This window comes from Erigeron canadensis, chromosome 5, assembly GCF_010389155.1.
Source record: "Erigeron canadensis isolate Cc75 chromosome 5, C_canadensis_v1, whole genome shotgun sequence".
Lineage (NCBI taxonomy): Eukaryota > Viridiplantae > Streptophyta > Magnoliopsida > Asterales > Asteraceae > Erigeron > Erigeron canadensis.
The window spans coordinates 45,050,416-45,065,355 of record NC_057765.1 but is presented as its reverse complement, the minus strand read 5'-3'; the positions used below and the strand labels follow the sequence as shown (position 1 = coordinate 45,065,355).

Below are 14,940 nucleotides of genomic sequence, written 5' to 3'. Positions count from 1 at the left end.
ACCAGACCCCTCATACATGTTGTCAAATAAGGTTCACAAACCAGGCATGATCCAAATAAGCTGTCAAATAAATGTTGCATAAATATATACTGTAGTTCATAAGGTTTTACACTTTACTTATGATACATACCATAATGATAATGATGATAACGTTTTTCATTTTTTTCTTTTTGAAAGGCTAATGTTTTATAAAAGTTAAAAAACCATATAACTTTATTTTATTATTTATTTATTTAATTATTTTATCATCATTCTATCATACTCTTAAATTACACAAATGTTTTTTTTCAACATCGACTTAATAGTATGTTGAAATAAAATCCAAAAATCTGAACTCCACCTGCCCAAATGTGGAGAATGGAACTTAAAACCAAATGGATTTTCACAAAATCAAAGAACTTACTAATGGACAACCAACCAACCCTAAAAATTAAAACTTTAGATTCACCTAATTTTGAAATCATTAAGTTTAAACTAGGGGTGTAAACGAGTCAAGCCTGCTCGCGAAATACTCGAACTCGATTCGTAAAAAGCTTGTTTCGAGCCGAGCTTAAACGAGCTCGAGCCGAATTCGAGCTTAACTGTTGACTCGTTTATTAAACGAGCTCGAGCTCGAGCTTTGAATCCATAACTCGATTAAGCTCGCGAGCCTAAACGAGCTTTCATATACTAATCGAGCCGAACATAAACGAGCTTTTTTCACGAATCTCTCATAATCGAGCTTAGTTTTTGATCACTTACCGAGCTCGATCTCAAGCCAAACTCAGACTTATTTAGTTTTTTTTGACAAACGAGCCGAACTCGAGTCGAGCTCGAGCTTTCTTAACACATCACGAGCCGAGCTCGAGCCCGAGCTCCTTAAACGATCTCGAGCTCGAGCTCGAGCACTATCGAGTTCGGGCTCGGCTCGGCTCGTTTACACTCCTAGTTTAAACCCTGCTTAAATGGAAACCAAACGTGAACAAAACTCCAAAAACTCCATTGAATATAACGTTTGTAATGTGTTATTTATGTATTACTGAGACATTTTACAAATATTCATACCATTAATAAATAAGCATCAAGCATCACACACAAGAGTTTTATTTGATATCAAGGCTAGTGTCATGAAACCCTTATAATTAACGCGTAATAATCCATTTTAGCTTCGAATTTCTCAAGCTTTAGACTTCCTCAGCTTCTGGCTCACTTCAATTGCTTGTTCAGTAGCCTTGTTTGATGCATCCTTTTTGTCCCCAGAAAGAAATTTTCCGTACCAAACTGCTGATTTTTTCGGGTACCTCTGTGGGTCTTTCACGTAATCAACATACATCATACCAAACCAAAGATTATATCCAGAACTCCATTCAAAACTATCCAAGAATGACCACACATAGTACCCCGTCACATTTACATTGTTACTGCGACATTCAAAAAGAAGTTAGCCAGAATCATGCATAACGTTGTGATTACGTAGATGTTCATTTCAAATATACTTTATGTCGAATTTCATGATGTGACCATAAAAGAATATTAGCGTTAAATGATGGGAAGCTAACTCACTTCCTTGCAATTTTGATGGCGTTAAGATGCTTCTTTATGTAGTTAACTCGAAATGTATCGTCACGAACTTCTTTAACAGTTTTCCCAGGCTCATTCTTACCAGGGAAGCCTGTCACAAGAACTCACTTTTAATAAATATAACATGACCTAACCTGGAACTACCAATCAATAACCATAAAACACCAAAAATAGCATTCTACCATTCTCTGTCACGATAATATCTTTAGTAATGTTATATTTCTTCTTAATGTGGACCAAGAGTTCAGTAAACTGCTCTGGACAAAGAAACATTGACACCCCTGGAAATGCCTATCAAATTGGGTGGTCAGTGTGGATAAATTAATAACCGTATAAACAAACATGGAAATGTAAGAGTGTTTCTAAAGTCTTACAGGCACTCCAGCGTATTGTCCTTTTGAGTCTTGGTCTACAACACAATAAAACTGAATGAGTAATGAACAATAAAGTATAATGAGAAAAGACATCCATATATCTCTCTACATACTTGATGATGTGTAGTGGCAATCTGTCGCATATCCTGGAGGAATTTCAACAGAGGGCTCTTGATATTTAGCAAACGTTGCGGTGTAGTAGTTTAGTCCTAGAAAATCATATGAACAAATCAAGTTTGCTGCTCGATGGAAAATTTAGGCAAAACACGCCCGTTCGGGTAGTCAGGTGTTGGAGTGATGGCGAATTTTTGCATGTTCTCAGGCCAGGTACCTTTGGTTAATGGCTCCACAAACCTAAAATATAAATCATCATAGCATACCACTTTGAGTGTTAATGGCGATGTATAGATTTTAAACACACACATACAAGCTAGCCGAAAGCACCTAGCTACGTTTCTTACCAACCAAACATAAAATCATAGGCGTATTCAACAGCTTGGATGTCAGGTTGATGAGCTGAACCACGATAAGGTTGGAAATAGCTGCAGTTGAGTGTAATTCCAACCCTACCCTTTTGAGAAGACTGAAATGAGATTACAAACATTTACGGGATCATTAGAAACTACATATTATGTTTCAGGATATTGCGTTGTTTCTTAGTTACACTGGTGAAGTCTACAAACATGTTGATCAAGTGCATATAATGATGCCAATATATAGTTACCCTTTATAGGTCATATATATAGACCTTGTAATCTTCTTGATATTATCTATAAGCAGCAGCGTGACAGTTTAGTAGATTGTATGCTACTATATATGGTTCCACTTGGGGGTCACCATCTTGATTTTTGCCGCCTTGACCAGGTGCATATGCACCAGTTACATACCCTTGATAGGTAAACATATAAGGCTCGTTCACGGTCACCCAATTCTTCACGCGGTCTCCAAACTCTCAAAAACAAATATCCACATAATTAACAAAATCATCCCTAAATTTTAAAGCAGACAATTAGTTGGGTGATGCACATACAAACCAAAAAGTAAAACGAAAAACAGTACTTACACTATTTTTGAACTTAAGAAACCCATGTATTCTTCCTCCAAAGCATTTGGAAAATCAAATTGAAAAAGGGTGACAAAAGGTTCAATATCATTGGCTAATAACTCATCAATTAACTTGTTGTAGTGATCAATCCCTTCCATGCTTTTGCCCATACATAATTTCCCACCTATTCAGTTATAGAAAAACTGTCATGAGCAACGAGCTAAATTTGTGGCTAAAAAAGCATAATCCCTTGCTAAGTGCCAATGGCCCAGAGTCCCTAAAAGCCTAATTGTTGCTGGTAACGAAACATTACATCATGATTATCATTAAAAGTGGCGTCACCATCTTTATCCCAAGGATAACTAGTCGCTTTACTTGTAGTGAAGAGGATTTTAACTGATTAACATTATATGTTCCGGTTTGTAATCAATAAAAACCTTTCAATTTTACCTGGTAATATTCTCGACCAGGAAATAGAGAATCTGTACGAGGTTACACCCAATTTTTTCAACAGCTGTACATCTTCCTGGAATATTTTTTTTACATTAATGAGTTATAACTCATTAAGTTTTCACAATATAAAATGAGGTCAAGTACCAAAATACTGTATGCATGAAAACATATACTGCCCATATTTTGCACTTTACTAAAGAAAAAGCATATCAGGGGGATAATTCCAAAAGAAACACACCTGATGTGCAGGAGATATCCCAATGTATACATCATCATGCACAAAGTAAATATGACAGTTGACAAGATGTTATCCACATGGATTTTGTAATGTTTCTAAGGGGCTTGTTCCCACGGGTTTCATGGACAGAGGCATTATCATAAGATGCATAGGAGATTCCAAAACATGTTGAGCAAAAAACAAAAATTGTTGTAATTAGCACATGTTCATGCTGTCTTCCAATAACATTAGATATAGCAGATACATATTGCCCACACTTGGTAGTTTAGGAACATTTGACTCAACTAGCTGTATGGTTTTCATTGATCAAGTTATAACCATCAATCTCATTTATAACCTTGAACTTGTTGTCACATATATATGATCTGTTAGTAGTTATCTATTATTACCTTCATTCTGGAATAATTTTCAACACTGTGGCATCCATTTGTACCTCCCTGAATCTTATCTGAAATGACCATTATCAAGTACATTAAATTGAACTTTAGATTAAAATTTAAATACAATAAAATTTAAAGGGAATGAAAGAGAGATATATACCAGGGTATCTCAAGCTAAAAGAGTCCCAAATACTCAAGCCTTTACCATCTGCTCTCCAACTACCTTCAACCTTGAAGTTACATTGAGAAGTTGTTAAGACAACAATAAGAGTTCAAGAATTACTAATAAAAAGCATTTGACTCTTTTAGAAAAAAGAATTTTCACATAGTGTGACACTGAGTCAGTGGAAATGCATAAAGACAGACCTGATATGCAGATGAGCCTACTCCGAAGATGAAATCGTCGGGAAAATCACTGTGCTTGATGTCTGAAGCGTGATCATGAGCATTAGTGAACTCCGACATGATTCAGCTAGAGAAATGGATTACAACTTAATAATTGTTACTGGTACATTGGTGAAGACTCATCTCATGTGGCCCAAGTATTTATAGAAACCCCAAACCACAACTTGCTGAACATTGACATGTTTTCATCCTTAGACTTGTCTTTGTTAGTTGATGGTTATAAAACATGTACTAGTTATCTACACATATGAAAGCCAAAAGAAGATAAAACTAGGAAATATGAACTCCGTCTCCAAATCATATTTCCTGATACTTTTTTCTATATTAAAGCCCTATATATTTAAACATTTGGTATTTATCAACTTTAATCTTATGACAAAAGTGAAATTACATGAGCATTAAAAAGAGGATAAGTCATAACTATTTAGCTATGAGTCAGGCTAACAACATATTCGATTAACTATAAAATTGGATGCATTAACTCTAAATATTTGAAACATGGTAGAAGCGTATCAACTGCGCTGTTCAGCCGTCAACCACACCATTTTACTGTATAGCCAAATATATCATACGCATTAATCATCCGAAAACATGTTAGAGGGGAAAAACTACATTTTCATTCATCCATCAACTTTGCACCTAACTTTATAGCCAGAAATATGTAACCAATTGAAATATGCTGGAGCCTAGAAGGGTGTCAGCTACAGTATTTACCCTTACTATATCATCTACATATATTAATTTTAAAGCCAAAAGTAGATCAAACTTGGAAAACTAACATAATCTTGAAATCATATTTGCCTAGATTTTTCATAAATTGAAGCCATCTATTGAGTCAGTTTCATTAGTTCTCAGCAATAGTAGTTTCTATTTATGACATAAGGAAACTAGAAAGAAAAGCGAAACAGAGGACGGCTATCTTCTATTAGTTAGGGTTGAAAACATCACCAAACATGTTTATTGAATACAACTACTACTATATAGATCTTATGTCGTCCCCTCAATAAAAATGACACATACCACCAGCTACAGCCATCAGAACTTTTTTTAAAAAATTGATAAACCACCAAAGCCTATTTCCTACGAACGCCTGCGTGAGCATCACGCTAATATTGATGAACATATAATTATTTAGTAGGAACATGATTCAAACTTATAGAACCTACATTAATTATTCAAGTAGGAGTATAGAGGTACGAGATTTGTCAATCATTGGCAGTAGCCAACAGTGGTAATGTAAAAGATAAAGAGATGAGATTATGTTTCTTATTTTTACTAGATTGAAAAGATAAGGTGATACAACACATGTTCTATATAAGTTCCTTGATCTTAAAATGTGGTGGGATGAATGCTTTATACCATAGGTGTACAAAGAAACCGGGTTGGAACCCGAACCCGAAAACGAAACCGAACCCGAAACTGGTCAACAACCGGGTTTGACCCAAACCGGTTTGGGTTTTCGGGTTTTATTTTCGGTTAGAGTTCGGGTTGAGTTCGGGTCAGGTTCGGTTTTTGGTCAAAAAAACCGAGTCAAACCCGGTCAATAACCGGTCAAAGTTTGACCCCAAACCGGTTTCAAACCGGGTCGGGTTGGGTCAAACCCGATTTTGGTTCCGTTGACCGAAAAACCGGTTCGGGTTCGGTTTCGGGTCGGGTAGAAACCGGTTTTTGTTCACCTCTATGACCATAGTATACATATAAATAAGCTCATGTATGCATGAGCTCTTAGTAACAAATGAATGTCAAGTAATACATGGAAATATAAAACACTATAAACAAAAGCTCTAATCCAATAGCTACAGAAAAACCTCAAAGATTATTGATGATGGAATATTACAAGTAAATGGCAAAACTCATTTAACCCTAAATGAATCGAAATCCTAAATCATCTTTACATTAACAACTCTCTTGTGGACAAACTAGAGCGTCGGAACTCATCACGCAAAACCAATTCTGATCACAGCCATCTTATAAATGTTGTGTAGTAGTTCACATGTTTCTAGCACTAAATTGAGCACTGCCTTTTGCTATATTACTCCACTTCTCTCTAGCACTACGGTGTTGCTAACAGCCCTGTCAATCTTAGGCCTTGGTGATTCCTACACCTATAACAATACAAAGTATAAGTAAAGATAGAACTCTCTCCACCGAAATTTAAAAGTCAACTACACATATTCACAATCTTCATAGAAGATAAATTATAAACTTTTCTAGGTAACCAAACCACAATTTTACTCCTAAAAGGTACTTGAATGCAATTGCCTATTAAATGACAATTTCTTTGTGTCTCACGATACAGGGTGAAACTACTAATCTACAATAACTTAAATGTAGAGGTATCAACTTCTTTTTTTCTTTAGACAGCATTCGACTATAATCAAGAAAAAACCATGCCAACAATGAGTTTCCAAAGTACTCGTATTGAATTTCATTACAAGCAAACCACTAATGTTGCGAAATACAATGAAAACAAAATACGTAACATTGGAGATCACCAGTGTGCCCAATTTCTTATATATAATGTCTCTATCCATTGGGTTATGAATATCACAAAAGTATTCATTACAAGATGTCAACAATTCAACATAAACAAGCATATGGCTACTTCTGCCATATAGAAAGTTCTTCATTACACTTTTTACGAACAATCCATTTCAGAATATTACATTTGATTTTGCAACATCCCCAACTGTAAACAAGGCTGTCAAGTACTCAAGTAACATTTACCTATATGACCATTACCACTATAAAGAATTACATGTATACCTTATATTGTTCGTATTCAAGGGTATATTTGACATTCTAAAAGCCTCCAAAGTCATGTGAATCAAGATGATGGAGATATACAATTACAGATACTGGAACAAACTTACTTGTTATTAATGGCTCATGAGAAAATGGCATTAACAAATGCTTCTGCCTCGAATGGCTGAAGATCTTCCACCCCTTCCCCAACACCCACAAATTTCACTGGAATTCCAAGTTCATCAACTACACTAACCTGCAAGCAGAAGACATTGTAAAGGTATCATAACTAAATGATGATAAATACGAAACTGTTTGTGACAAGAAAAGAAAAAAAAAACATTCACATACCACGCAGCCGCCTCTTGCAGAGCCATCTAATTTTGTCAAAATGAAACCAGTTATTCCTACAACCTGCCATAGAAGCCGTCGTATAATTCTTATACTATTTATTTTAATGGTATTTATGTCTCTAAAAAGGGTGTTCAATATATAAAGTAACATAAAGAATATGGAATCTTCACCTCATTGAACTCCCTAGCTTGTGGGAGCATATTCAACCCCGTTGTTCCATCCAAAACGAGTAAAATTTCCTGTATAATTGAGGTGATCATATAGATCCGCAGGACTTAACAAGTATGTTTAAACCATGTAGCATTTTCGGTTTGTGTGTCCTATTTGTATGGTCATAGAAGAAGCATAAAGATGGAACTCACAAAATTTAGGTTCATGCTGGATTGGGAAGTGATATAATAAAGTAACTTTACTTTTTATACATTTTCATTCTCTTTCATTTCCTTCTTTGGCTTCTAAAGCACACAAAGATCATAGTGTTCCCTATGTCTCATGAAAAGTGACAAATTTTCAAGCTAAACAATTGCTATTTGCCTTTTGTATGAGCTCATTGTTACAAAATAGGAATCCTGCCATCCTGGTGATCTCATACACAATGATTCCTTTGTACAAAGCAGGAGTATTACATCAAATGAAACTAAGATGGCTGACAATAGTACCGTACATTAGGGGCGCCGGGAACAACTTTAGCTACAGCCTTTTTGCATGCGATCAATTCTTCCATCAAGCTATAATTAGTGTGTAGACCTATTCACCATATGATTTAAAAAACCGGAAAATAAACAAACTGGTCAGCAAGCACCAGATGTAATGAAAACTTAAAAGTAATGATATTGACCAACACCAAGTCTTACGTCCAGAGGTATCACATAACACGATATCAAAACCTTGTTCTTTCCCTTTTTTGACAGCCTGTGATAGAACTACACAAAAAGAACTTCAAGATCACGTGTTAGTAATAGTATCTGCTACATGACCAACTATTCAATAAGGTAATAAATCTCAGTTCGGTTGTCTACCTGATGATGCTTTTGCCTTCTCTTTTTCAGCTGAAACAATCTCACAACCGGTCCTCTCAGCCCAAATCTCCAGTTGGTCACTTGCAGCTGCCCTAAAAGTATCACCAGCTGCCATTAATATCTACACAAGTTCCAACAGAGGTATATAGAAATGAGGGGTTATATCATTCAAATAGATAACTTCATCGGTAAAGTGACTACACTAAACTTTGGTTACAGATAAAATTTGCGAGATCTAACTGCACAGTATAGATATGTATATACGCAGGCAATATAAGTATCAGCAAGCTATGAACTTACCGTAGCGCCTTCACTCTTCAATCGATGAGCCAGTTTCCCTGTATAAAACATGCGGATACTGTTAAGGAATGCTCAGTTCTCAGCTATCAAATTAAGTAGCCAGATACAAACCGGGCTACTTTTGAACTCGGATTACTGTTGTCAGTTCAGGTACAAAACCAAAACTGGCTTTCAAGGCAGACTAAGCTCAAATATGAAATTTATTTCGGGGTGCACCATATTATGGTGCAGCTTCTTTAATTAATGTTTCATTTCATCCCCAACAAATACAGATAACCAATATGGTTTGTGATCACATGTGATTATATACAGACACATGTGCATGCCTTTTTTCAAATATGATTGCGTGATTGTTATATTTTTTTAAATGTGACTATTCAAATTTTGAGACTCCAATTTTCGAGCTACTAAGGCGATTGGTTTGCTGGTAATAATAGCATGATTGAAAATCCACTCATTCTGGTTGAGAAAATCATATTTGTATCATTGTATGTGAGGGCGTGCCAACCCACACTCAAGAATTGGCTATGGAATAAGGCTCAACTTAATGTTAGTTCATCTAATATATGTACACATATGGTGACCTAAGTCTAGTCAAAGCTTTGACCAGTTAACTCACTGTGGGCCGCAAGAAAGGTCAGAAGGAAAAAGAGGCTCAGCAAGAAGCCAATCTGAACCCACCCCTTGGAGGGAAGCTACGAGTGGAGCCATCCCTTGGAAGGTAGTCATGGGTGGAGCCATATGCCATCCCTTGGAAGGAAGCCAGGGGTGAAGCCTCTTCGACGGGAGGCCCGAAGGGTGGGAAGAGAAGCGGAAAAGCCTGGAGAGCAGGAAGAGAAACGGAGAAGCCCGCAGGGCGGGAAGGCGTGCGAGCAATATATTTTTATCCTAACCTCCATGTTCCATATTTAAATTACTTGGACTATTATTTATGCTGCATGATATGACACAGCACAGATGTGACATTAAACATTCTATAAGATCTTCTGCTCCTCGTATGCTGCCTTTTTAGGTCATGTTGTAGGGTCAGGCCCATGTACGAGAGTTGCGCTAACTCTGACGGGTATAAACCCAATAATTAGGCATCAAATCATTCACATTCACAATCATTCATTATCAAAAACACTCAAATCCTTCTAGAGAGAGAAACCACCATCTTTTTCTGATCATCAACCACCTTAGGTCCACCAAGGCCTTGGTAGGTTTGCACTGCTATGCCAAGAGGGCTGGTGATTGACAAGGTTAAACCCATTGTGATTGAGCATAATAATATATGCTCATTCAATATGCAATTGTTTTCTTTTTCATTGATTTAATCAACATAAACCCCACCCCGTTTGAAATACTGAACACATTATATTCATCAACATACCAAGAGATGTAGTTTTTCCACCTCCATTAACACCAACTATCATGATAACTGCCGGTTTCCTGTAAACATAGACATCCTGAGTGACAGCATCATGATATCCGAACATAAAGACACAAAAGATCCCATTTTATGCAATCACAAACCTATATCCAAGTTTGAGCTCCGTTTTAGCACCTTTATTTGTCAGGATATCCAGTACACTTTTCTTCAAAGCATCCTACAATATATAAAAATAAAAAGTGGGAGAATAATCTTTGGAGCCACCCCTGTCTGTCAACTAAAAGTAAGGCAACTAAAGGTTAAATAATAATTTTTTAAGAAAAATTCATATTCACAACACTTGCCTTTATTTCAGGTCCTGACTTGAGCTTTCCAGCATAAATTTCATCCCGCAAGCTCTCAACAATCTTTATTGTAATCTTTGGGCCAAAATCTGACACCAATAATGCCTAGAAGCATAGAATGTAAACATAATTTCATGGCAGAATTTTCAAACGTGGCCATGGTGAAATAACATAAGTTCATCAAATTTATCTCTCCAATTAGCATTTATTCTCTCCAATTAGCATTAAACAAATAAACAGTATATGTTTTTGGAGTTAGAACCATTCGGTTGTTCAGCATAAATGAAACAGAAAACACCCAAAATCCAACAAATCACTATATAACGTAAATCAGAAGCAAATAAAACAGAGTTAGGTATTCAGCAAAGCATCTATAATGTGATGTTTTCAAAACCTATTTATAAAGTTCTAAAACATATCTGGCAATAGAGGATAAACTTTCACAGCTCAAATATCATTCATGCAATCCTTAACTAAAGCAAACATAACCTCCTTTATATGATACGAGGGAAAGTACCCGCGTCTTGCGGCGGTGAGATGGTGGGGGTGATAGGTCATAAAGTATGATAGGTCATAAGAGGTGATAGGTCATAGAGTGTGATAGCCAAATTCCTTAGCCGTATGGGCTCCGCCCTCGGATTTAAAATTCGTCGAAAGTATATCGAATGGCCTCTATAATGAAATAGCATGAAAATTTAAGAACACCCATATAAATTTTATAATTTATCCATGTACGGTTTTTGAGATAAAAGATTTTGAATGAATTAGAGGAATAAAATGATTTATGGAGGAGAGAGAAAAATGAGTGGTTGAGATTTGAGGAGATAGAGAAAAATGAGTGGTTGAGATTTCTTCTAATGGTATTATGAATAAGTGACAAAGATATTTTGGGGTTTTCAATTACTTAAAGTTGAAAAAATTGAGGGAACAAATGCTTTATAATATAGTAGAGACAGAGATATCCTTCAAGAACATTAACACGGGATGATATAGACCTCTGAAGTTTGAACCTATCCTTCACCAGTTTACCCATATGTCCAGCAAATTTCCTACCTAGTTTAGTTACTTGCTATAGAGCTACCCTAACAATATGTTACACTAACAGCACTTGGTGTGCTAACATGGACCACACTATAAAACTTGTCACATCAGAGCCACACCGGACCACTTTTTCCATGGTGTAGACTACACTGACACCTTATAGTTTATTCTTTTAAAAAGACAATCTTAGACAAACACACGATAAGCATGATACATGCCGTTGAGGAAGACCATGGTGTTGGTATGGTTATGCATCCACGTTGTGTGCTCTAAGAACATTTGTAACAAACTAATAAGAAAAAAGGAACAATCATACTGAGATCTGTACCTAAATAAGAAAAAAGGTACAACAAAACACCTCCCAGCGATCTCGAGTTATAATGGGAGACATTTGACCTGGGCTAACTTTTGACCCTTGAAAATAAAGAACTCATCTGAGCAGCCTCTGCATAGTAGAATGACATAATACAAGGTAGACAGCAGCAAAATGCAGACACCAACAACACATGCCAAAACAGTGCAGATAAAAAAAGATGTTGAATGCCAAAAAGTGGTGCAGAGTGTAGAATGAACCATGTAGACATAATCCAATGGAAGAGCATATATGGAGGTCGCAAAACAGGTGGCTTGGGTAAGAGGTCAAAATGGAGTTTGGGTCAAAAAAAGTCAGTAGGGTTGACCCACAAACACGTTTTTCCTTTTGTGGAAAACTTTATGCATGCTTAATGTGTAAAATGATAAGGGTTCACTCATCACTAAACTTCATTAAACGAAACTATATGAGGGTTTAATTATCATTGTTCTCCTTAAGTGTGTTTGATTTTTTTGGTATGGAAGGATATGCCACTTAGTTCAACACTTTCAATTCAGGCTGCAAACACTGTGTCAAAAATCTAGGATTATTTTGTTGTGTTTTACTGTTTATATGATAGAGACTCATTCATATGGTATTATGAAGTAAACACGAGTTGGAGTGTCGGTGTTGTAGGTAATATCACACACGCTTACGATTGCTTCCACTTTGAAACACATTCCTTTAGCATACCTGCTAAAAGGTTCCTTCACAAAGCAAGCAACAAAACGGGACAGACTTATAACCGGGTAAAAAAATGGGATTTATCCAGGCCAAGCACCAGGCCAGACTGAGACTGCTCCCAGGCCAGGATTTGAAGAGGTCTTTCGATTGATACTTGGCCTGAAATGGTCCTGGCATGACTGGGAGGATCTTACCAAATATCAAGCACAGCTTTTATTGGTTTAGTGAAACATTTACTACAAATGTCGTCTTAACACATAAAGATTTAACGATGCCCAGTGGCTAAATCATTAGTCTGTCATTACACTGCAATTGGAACCTCAAAACTGAAAGGGTGGGAGTTCACGATTTTTGGTTATCAGAGCTAGCATTCGAACATAAATAATGGAAAATCATTTCCTAGCAAGGGCTGCTCAAGTCACTTGGGAGGGACCTTGATTAATAAAGTTATAGATATTTTATATCAAGTACATTTTTCTAGTTTTGTGATTAATAGCAACATCCTTGATTAAACTCAATTTGGAAAGATAAAGTCATTCTCAAATGATACAGTACACATATAAGTTGTCCCTGACCCTAACTTTAGCTTTGAAAAACTTGTTTCTACCGAAGCTATAAACTCGGACTAATAGCATGATTATAAACTTGTACTACTAGAATTAACTGAATAACCAAATACTAACTGAACGTTACGAATTAATTTCATATTTCCCCTCCCTAAATCATTCAAATATCATATATACCCACCTCAAATAAATAATATCATATTTCCCCTCTTTCAATTCTAAAAATATCATATATATCCAATTCAATAAATTTGATAATTTTTAAATAATTAAAACACTTAACAATTATTTGAAACTATGTTAATGGCTGTTTTAACCTTTAGTTCTCTTAAAGAAAAATAAAACTCTCGACTATTTTATTTATCTTTTAATCTTGACAAACAAGTATATGTGAATTTTTTTGCAATGTGATACGTATAAGTGTATAACTACATTATGTACGTAGTTGACAAATAGAATGTAGTGAGTAGTCTTTTAGATAGTATTGAAATTCATGTTCAGCATATGAGTGTCATAACATGATATGTATTGTTTATATCTTACGTTTTCACCAAATTGTTATGTCATACGAGTAATATTTTGGATCAAATTCATAACATTTGTTTCTGTAACAATCAAACTATTCATTAATGTCATTTCAACAATGAAGAGTTGTTTTATCTTGTTCGACTAAAAAGTCACATGCATTTCTCGTGTGTCCTAATTTCACTTTTTATTCAAGAACTTTAATTTTTACATAAACTTTGAAGTTATAAATTATTTGTAAATTAGATTATACAAATTAGCTGATTTAATTTTGATAGCTCATTAGTGTAGATCTATAAATGATACTGGTGTTTAAAAGAGAATCTGAAAAAGGTATAATGGTAGCTAATGTACAAAATCGAGTTAACAAATATTAAAGAACTTTAAATACAATTGAATTATTAATTTGGGTATATATATGATATTTATAGCATTTAAGAAGGGGAAATATGATATTGTTTATTTGAGTCGGGTATATATGAAATTCTCTCGAACCTGATATATACACATACACATATAGATATAAGATAAGATATATATATATACCTCTTCTAATTCATCGAGGACGCGGTCAGTATCAGATAGATTCCAATAAAGGAGTAGTTCATCAATTACAGCTAAATTATCTCTTGTTTTCGAGAATCCACCCGAGAATATCTTCTCTACGTCTTTCTTTGCCTTTTCTTTTATTAATCTACCTAACTTGGTGAAGAATCCGGTCTCGGAACCAGCGGCGGCAGCTGAGCATCTGAATTTGGTGGCTGGACGGAGGAACAGCGGCGGAGATTGGTGGTTGAATGCCGTGGTTGAAGAGTAGAAGAAGGGATGTGAGAGCGGAGATGCCATTTGTTTCTTCTTCTTTTTATTTATGTTCTCAAAGGAATTGGTTTTGCTGTGCGGGGGATTCGTTGCCAGATGATGATCATGATTTGTTTGAAACGATGTCGTTTTCCATTATCTTCGTATGCATATCAATATTTTAAGAAATCTTACTTTTATTTTTAACATTAAATTTAATATCCACTATAATTTTTAACAATATTTATATTTTTATACATGATGTACAATATTACATTAATAAAATCCACTACTTACCGGCGTCACCGCCCTCGTCACCACTCTCGTCATCTATCCTTCACCACCACCACCGTCGTCACTTCTATCACTGGCTCAACGTGCGAGG

At 35.7% G+C, this 14,940-nt stretch overlaps 1 protein-coding gene and 1 pseudogene across 2 annotated transcripts; both read right to left on the bottom strand.

The window, feature by feature from the left end:
• Positions 1–958: 958 nt before the first annotated feature.
• LOC122600288 lies at positions 959–4,571 on the bottom strand (annotated as a pseudogene).
• A 1,620-nt stretch (positions 4,572–6,191) lies between these two features.
• LOC122599784 (cell division protein FtsY homolog, chloroplastic) lies at positions 6,192–14,667 on the bottom strand. 2 transcript variants are annotated; one of them, XM_043772362.1, is made up of 12 exons: positions 14,304–14,661; positions 10,590–10,694; positions 10,389–10,462; positions 10,246–10,304; positions 8,874–8,911; positions 8,574–8,694; positions 8,409–8,477; positions 8,219–8,301; positions 7,725–7,793; positions 7,552–7,614; positions 7,329–7,456; positions 6,192–6,560 (listed from the first exon to the last, which is right to left on the bottom strand). In XM_043772362.1, exons 1-11 carry the CDS (start codon positions 14,601–14,603, stop codon positions 7,343–7,345), a joined length of 1,095 nt encoding a protein of 364 aa, XP_043628297.1. In that variant the 5' UTR covers positions 14,604–14,661; the 3' UTR covers positions 6,192–6,560; positions 7,329–7,342. The 2 variants fall into 2 exon arrangements, with proteins under 2 accessions (XP_043628297.1, XP_043628298.1); XM_043772363.1 differs by lacking the exons at positions 6,192–6,560; positions 7,329–7,456 and having other exon boundaries at positions 8,214–8,301; positions 14,304–14,667.
• Between the last annotated feature and the right edge of the window lie 273 nt (positions 14,668–14,940).

What these genes read in the sequence shown, in the direction of transcription:
- LOC122599784 (XM_043772362.1), bottom strand. Translation starts at nt 14,603, where the DNA reads ATGGCATCTCCGCTCTCACATCCCTTCTTCTACTCTTCAACCACGGCA. An exon ending in AGTCAGGACCTGAAATAAAG is followed by an intron (nt 10,463 to 10,589) that starts GCAAGTGTTGTG and finishes TATATATTGTAG; the next exon opens with GATGCTTTGAAGAAAAGTGT. An exon ending in GTTATGTGATACCTCTGGAC is followed by an intron (nt 8,302 to 8,408) that starts GTAAGACTTGGT and finishes TATGGTGAATAG; the next exon opens with GTCTACACACTAATTATAGC.